Source organism: Puntigrus tetrazona, chromosome 15, assembly GCF_018831695.1.
Source record: "Puntigrus tetrazona isolate hp1 chromosome 15, ASM1883169v1, whole genome shotgun sequence".
Lineage (NCBI taxonomy): Eukaryota > Metazoa > Chordata > Actinopteri > Cypriniformes > Cyprinidae > Puntigrus > Puntigrus tetrazona.
This window is the reverse complement of record NC_056713.1, coordinates 17,053,192-17,060,636: the sequence shown is the minus strand read 5'-3', so window position 1 is coordinate 17,060,636 and position 7,445 is coordinate 17,053,192. Positions and strand designations below refer to the sequence as shown.

At 36.7% G+C, this 7,445-nt stretch overlaps 1 protein-coding gene across 1 annotated transcript in view; it reads left to right on the top strand.

The window, feature by feature from the left end:
• LOC122359041 (neurofibromin-like) overlaps nucleotides 1-7,445 on the top strand; it is a 44,396-nt gene that overhangs the window by 1,387 nt on the left and 35,564 nt on the right. The window contains exons 2-5 of the mRNA XM_043259157.1: nucleotides 4,651-4,794; nucleotides 5,066-5,149; nucleotides 6,647-6,837; nucleotides 7,312-7,418. Coding sequence (XP_043115092.1) covers nucleotides 4,651-4,794; nucleotides 5,066-5,149; nucleotides 6,647-6,837; nucleotides 7,312-7,418 — 526 coding nt within the window. The remainder of the gene's footprint in view (nucleotides 1-4,650; nucleotides 4,795-5,065; nucleotides 5,150-6,646; nucleotides 6,838-7,311; nucleotides 7,419-7,445) is intronic.

Sequence of the window (7,445 nt, the reverse complement as noted above, 5' to 3'; positions counted from 1 at the left end):
TATATATAAACTAATTATGCGCAGCTATATCATTAGACTGTGTAATTACAAATATTTAAGCATGATATAGGCCTACAAGATTCAGTTGAAATTACACTTAAGTACACTTAAACCAAAGGCAATGCATGTAATTTTGAAATTACTAAGTTAAATCTAAGTTCTCCTTGAAAGCCGTCTTTAAGTTACTAATGGCATTCATATACATTTAAAATGAATTACGTTTTCATTTGGTTGCAAATGACATGCAGTTAAGTTTCCAAAAAACATTAAGTTAGCTATATATCCTTTAAAGTGTATTAGTTCTCTAAGTGGGCTACTGTTTTAAAGAGTATACCAAGGTATGCTTGTCAGTCTGAATTATAGAGGTTTTTCCAAGGGTTTGGCTTCTTGTGCTGCAGATTAGGGGCTCATAACAGTTTAATGAAAGTGTGAAAAGGAGTTTAGGCTGTTTTATCGCTAAGCCGGTTTAGTGCTTTTTAGATCAGAGAGCTTAAGGCGCTTGTCCGGTGAAAGCATAATACATTGACAAGTGACACTACTTGCACTTGTATTGCTCTTTATGTTCCCACGACTTGAATGACAGCTGTTCGTCACAAGTGCAATTACAAGCAGATCACAAGTTGGAGAATTCCTGAATGGAAACCACCGTATAACACTAGGATTGATTGTTTGCGCCGATCGCCAGTGATGTGTGGCTTTTCTTGCTTGCAATAGGCAAGTTCTCAGGGGTGGTTATTGCCTTGTCAGCAGCTGTATGAATGCAGAGAGCACCTTGAAACAATGACCTCACAGATGCCATTGCACGGTCATGGAAAACTAATCTGTCCTTCTCTCTGGGGAGAGTTCTGAGTCAGGAATGAGAGGTTGATGATACATTGCATTTTACATAGATGCCAGCTTAAGAGATTTTAAAGAGCTTTTTGCGTGTATAAAAATTGCTGTTGTTTTTATTCGGATGATTTTCTTTCTTTTTTTTAATTTTCTGCTTTTATAACCGTAATATAAAACAAAAAGCAATTGTGCAAATTTAGAACCCACCCCAGTAGACTTCAGTAAATAAATAAATATAAAATGCTAAAAAGATTTTAGAAAAGATGACACAATGTTAAAAGCCGAATGCCATAAATTTAGTTTCCACATGAGATCCCTTTATAAGAGAAGTTATTGGGATGTTTTTTGAACTTAAGATGAACTTTGTTAGTGTTTAGGTAGTTCGTCACGAGAAACTTAAAAGGATAGCATAAAAATTCTGTCATAATTAACTCGCCTCCATATCATCCCAAAACTCTATGACTAGGGCCCGGTTTGTTTGGATTACAATGTATTATAATATATAAAAAAATAAAGACATACAGGTTTATACAACAACACTAGATTTTTAGGGGATCTAACCTTTAAGCGTTAGATTTAATTTATATTATAGCAATGGCAATATCTAGGAAAAAGGCTAAGTGATTTTTCTTTCCAAGTGAAGTTTTGGAAAGACCCCTTTCAACTGATGTAATGGGTTGAAAGTCAAATTTTTCTTGAGTGGGCGCCCGTGAAAGTTTAATTAAACTGTAATCTTTGATTTACATGACAATATGTTAAATTGTCTCCATAGAACACATGAGTATGGCCGGTTCTGCCAAAGTGCACATAAGGGAAGCGATTGGTCCCTGACCTTTCTGGAATTTTAAACCATTCCTGGGAAACAAAGTGCTCACTGTCCATCGGCATCCTGCATTAAAATGGATATCAACAGGGCTGGGCTATGTGTTCTGTGAGAGTGCGTGTGTTTTATGAGTGTGCAGACAGTGTGTGCGCCGGTTTCTTCTCCGGTCTTGAGACTTTCATTTCCAGCCACGCGCTTTTCTCTTAGGGCCACACAGTAGTTGGCCGGAAAGAAGGAGTGGAACCTCAGGGTTTCTCAGAGTATTTCCGACATGCCGACCTACTGGCCAGTGCGATTGTCAGGACACTTCAGCCGTGCAACCGGTAGTGACTTGGCCGCCTTGCACCACAAATATAGGTCTACTTACTTAGTTGAAGCAGATTATGAGCTAAGATTTGTAGAAATAACAGATTTAAAAAAAAGCTGTAATCTTTATTAGGCTGATTTGACACTTTTTTTTTTTGAGTGATGCTAAGTGTACGGCTATTCTTAGCTATTTTTGGTGATTTGTTCTTGGACTTTGTTTGATTGTATTTGTTTTTGTTTTAAAATTGAAGCAAAATTGTGAATATAATTGTTAATTCTAATAATTATCAAAATAAGTTCTCAGATTGGTCCATCCAGTTCTAACTAAATCAGTTAACAATGTCAATTTTAATGGCTTGATTTAATTTGCCTTATCACTTCAAGTGTTTATTAATACCAAAGCTGCATTTGTTTAATACAAATACAGTCAAAATATAATATTGTTAAATAAACACAACTAGGAAATTGCTCATCTAAAAAATAAAAATCTAAACTGACTCGCCTCCATATTGAAAATTGCTTGATATTTAATAGTTCTGCAATAATGTGTGCAAGGTAAAAATCTAAAATATTTGTATAAATGTAGAAAAACAACAAAACAAAAATTGCAAATTTACTAGAATGTGTACAATTTAAAACAACAGTTTTCTATTTTAAAATATTTTAAGATTAGCCAAATTTATTCCTGTGATGGCAAAGCTGAATTTTCGATATTATTACTTCAGTCTTCAGTGTCATATGATCCTTAATACACCCACACTTAGTAGAAGTATTAAATAATATGATTTTTTTAAGTGACCTCAACCGTTTTAAATTTCAAATTTTGGTTTGCTTTTTTTCTTAACTTTTAATCGAATAGAACGTACAGGAGAGATTAAAATGGTGTGAAGTGGGGAGGAAAGGATTGGGATCCGTTACAAAGACTGACTTAAAACTATTTTGGCAAATGAGCATCACCGCTCAATATATTAGAACGGTTTGTTGGCGTTCACGAGTTGTTCGCAAGCTGTACAACTTCTTGAAGTTAAAGTTCCTTTGATCCAGAGAGGAGCCATAGTACTCGGAAACACTGAAGACCGATTCCTCATCAGGGAACGCTTAAGAGGCCTCCACCCCCTCACTCCACATACGCTTCATTAAGACGGCCAGGCCATGTGTGCTTTCAACACTCCCGCTGCACAGCCTTTAACTGCTCGTGTGTGTTGGAGAGAACAAGAGCAGATGTGCTGGCCTGCAGGTGTGCAGCGCAGGGAGGAAGTCTGGAGAGCTGGAGGCGCTTTGTTTTAACACCTAAAGTTTGAGCGTTTAGATCCAGGATGGGTGGGTTGGTGCCTTAAGTGCTTGGATGTTCTCTCAGGGGTGGGTGTGTCAAATTTAAGACCGCTCGACCCCTCGCTCCCTCGCTCCACAGTCTGTGCGTCCCACGTCTTACAAGCTGCTCTCTACCCAGTGCTCTCAATAAAGCTATAACACTGGCTTTGAAAGCTAGGCCGCAGGAACCCAACGGTCACACCTGTTAACCAGACCCTAGAGTTCTGTATCTCAACTTCCTTTGATACGACTGTAAATCTAATGGTTATTTTTGTGCTTTGGGCTACTTTTTAATGACTATTGTTTGCGTAAACTATAATTTTTATAATTACTGTTTACTTTAAAATAATGTTTTTTTGAAAACAAAAATACACCACCATTCAAAAGTTTAGGGGCGTTAGTGTACATTTTAGTAAAATGAATTCCTTGATTTAGCAAGAACACATTGAGCGTTCATTGAAAGTAGTGAGTAGGACGCAAGGAAAGTAGTTATAAAGACCTTTATAATGTTACAGAGATTTGTATTTCAAAGAAATGCTGTTCTTTCAAACTTTCAATTTACGGTATCCCAAGTTTTTCGCAAAAAGTACTAATTGGCACAATGTTATTTAAGAAGAAATGTTTCTTGAGCAGCAAATCACCACATTAGAATGAGTTCCTGGTTAATGACCGAATTTGCAAAATTAGTAAATAAACTGCAGACCGTTACGTTTTCTAATACGCTCACGAGTTGTGTAGCTTATTCAAACAGAAGTGTATGAACTCATAGGGTTTCAAATCTGCATTAAAACAGTTTTACTCGTCAGCTGCTAGGTAACATTTTCATGCATTTTTAAAATAAAATAAGACCATAATACCGATAATAAAAATAATTACAATAGCTCTATTAATTTATTATAATTGTTCTTTTCAAAAAAATCTCTTCTGCTCAGCAAGGTTGCATTTAGTTATAAAGTAAAAAAAAAATACATGCCTGGTTCAAGAAAGGGATCTCAACCTAACTTTTATTTTAAGTTACATTTTGGTTTGTTGGTCTAGTTATAAATATATTAAACAAAATATAGTCTTAAGTAAATATTTTAAAATTGTTTTTAATAGTTTTTTTCCCTTTAAAAGCTAGACAAAAAATTAAAAAGCACATTTTATCTATTTAATTTATTCAATGGTGGAAAAAAATGGCAAAAAAATGTTTGGTATTTGGCCTACAGTGCAGTGTTTTATTTTTTTTCCAAGAATTTTCATTTTGGTGTATCCCTAGTGTCATAACTTTTATTGTCCTGCTCTCTAGAAAGATTTAATTGCGTCCTTTGCAGAGTAAGGTGATTTCAGTCGATCTCTTTTTCTCTCCATCCCTCTCTTTCCCTGTCTTTCACTCACAGCTCCCAATTAAAACAGGACAGCAGAGCACCCACACCAAAGTGAGTACAGAGCACAATAAAGAATGCTTGATCAACATCTCCAAATACAAATTTGCCCTCGTCATCAACGGTCTGACCAACATACTCAAAAATGTAAACAACATGGTAAGTCCTTTTCTACAACATCCAAGTTTCCCCAATTCTAGTCACTCTGCTGTGAGTGAACTGCCTTATATCCAAGATGGCAGATAAATGTTTAATTATTTAAATTCCGAAAATAAGTAAAGCCTGAGAAACATGAACTCTTTTACTAAATGGTTGCCGGTGTTGTGTTTTTATGCTTGGGAACATGATCCTGTCAAGCTCTGTTGAAATCAATTGCGGGAATTGTCTTCTAATCTTGCTAATGTCACAAATCTGTATGTTTTGTTCATAGCGGATCTTCGGCGAAACTGCCGAGAAAAACCTCTACCTCTCCCAGCTGATTATCCTGGACACACTGGAGAAGTGTCTGGCAGGGGTGAGCAGATCATCCTATCTCACAGTGAACTTTGTCCGACCTGTTGCTTGTTTTGACTGTCTTGCGTCCTGCTTTTCTTCCTTTCTGTGGTTTCACCTTTGTTGCTGAATGCAATGCGAAATTGCTTTACAATCACAATTGTTTAATTATTGCCTGTCCACACCCTGATGTAAAAGATAGCGTGTATTGTATTATAGTTTTTTATATATTGAAAGTAACTTTTAGAAGAAATCTAAATGGTTCGAACTGTTTTTTTTTNAGCAATTGTTTTCTGATGTGATCTTGGCTGTGTTAGTTTCATTTACCATGCTTGGCTGTAGAAATAAACTGAATGTGGTGAAACTGGAACTGCTTCATAGCAACATGGTTATAGAAAATGACTCAACACCTTGGAATCTCAACTATCAAACAAACAGAATAAACTATGCTATGGTATGATAGAAACTAGCTGTACACTACCTTCCAAAGATTTGGGATGAGTGGAAATTCAAAAGTCACATTAACAGAATTGTTAATGTTAGATATTTTTTTTCTATTTTAAGTACGTTTTGTTTTATTGAAGTTTGTATTAATTGAAGGACCATCGTTTATACAGGGTTTCTAATGTTTCTTGAGAAAGCAGCATATTGATTTTATGAAGGATTCATGTGACACTGAAAACTGGAGTAATGATGCTGAAAATGTCACAAAAATAATATTTTTTGGATTTAACATGATTGTAACATGAGTTTGAATGACAGAGATATTTCCTGATCTCAAAAAGAGATTGTCCAGAAGTGTTTTTTTGATTGCTCATGAACCCGTGAAGTCTCGGATACAGAGCCCTGGTAAAACAATTAAATCTTTAGCTTTTACTCCCAGACAGAGTGCTCCGAACCGGCCCTGTCAGGAGATTATTACATTTGCAGGTGTTTCCTCGTCTTGAGATCGTCTGGATTTTCCTGTATAGATTATTAATTTTCCCTTGTCCAGATGCTACACAGCTGTTCACTGTCCTGTTTTGTTTTTGTAAAATTCTTTTTATGTCATTTCCTTTGATGCAATTGAGATGAAGAGGTATACGTGCAGTTTTCTTCCATGCTGTTCGGGATTTAATTTGTTCACTGAAATTTGAAGACCTTCACGACGACTAAACACTTTATTCATTAACTAGTTTTGGCAGTCGTGAATTTTTGCCCTGTAGTATAAAACGTCCCCTCTACCATTTGTTCATTTGTTACACATTTCAGGCTTTTAGCTGGACCCAGTATGTGTGTTGTACATTGATCCACTAATGTGTTTGTTCCATTTGTCATTGGATTTCATTTCTGCTCTTTTCTCCCCTTCCTGCATGCTGCTGATTGTGAAGCGCTTTCTACCCGCTGTACTTTTAGTCTGGTTTTCAGCTTGCAACAAACTAGATGTTATTAAACTAAAGTACAGTTTGGTATTGCACACGGTAAAAAGAAAAAGGGATAATAGTAATAAAGTATACTGTTTATTCCTGTGCATCATCAGCAACCCAAGGACTGCCTGAGGTTGGATGAGGCTATGTTGGTAAAACAGTTGCTGCCTGAAATCTGTCACTTCCTGCACTCGTACCGTGAGGGCCAGCAGCACGCCGCTCAGCTGCGCAGTTCTGCCTCGGCCGTGCTCTTCTCTCTCAGCTGCAACAACTTCAATGCTGTCTTCAGTCGTATCTCCACCAGGTACCTCTCTTAACATACTGGGGGGGTTCCACTGGGCTTTGTTCTAGGACCATTGTGTGAATCAGCCCCCCAAATACCCCATAGTAACTAATAGAAACAGATTATTTAAACACTGTAAGCCAACTATAAGTGTTTGTAATTTGCGTAAATGCTGGGCTGGAGCAGTTAAGGCCCGTTCACACCAAAATCGTTCTCAATATTAAAGAATAGCAGAGCCCACACCGCAACTATAACAGTAAAGGAACAGGGAAACAATATAGATTTTTTTTTAAATTATGAACCATACAAACATTCATGGCCAATCAGAATCCGAGCTCTAGAGTTTAAAGTGGCATGCATGTTCGCTTAGAATAAACAGACAATATAGTTTGCTGGCATGGACGCTAATATTGTTATTTTTATAGTTATCGTTCTTGGTGTGAACTGTGCTTTTAAAGGCAAGTTATTAACTTTTAATGTAATGCCTACTCATAGGTTGCAAGAGCTCACAGTTTGTACAGAGGACACAGTGGATGTCCACGACATTGAGCTCATCCAGTATATCAGCGTAGACTGCTCCAAGTTAAAGAGACTCCTACAAGGTAAAGCATGCTTTTTTTTTTTTTTTT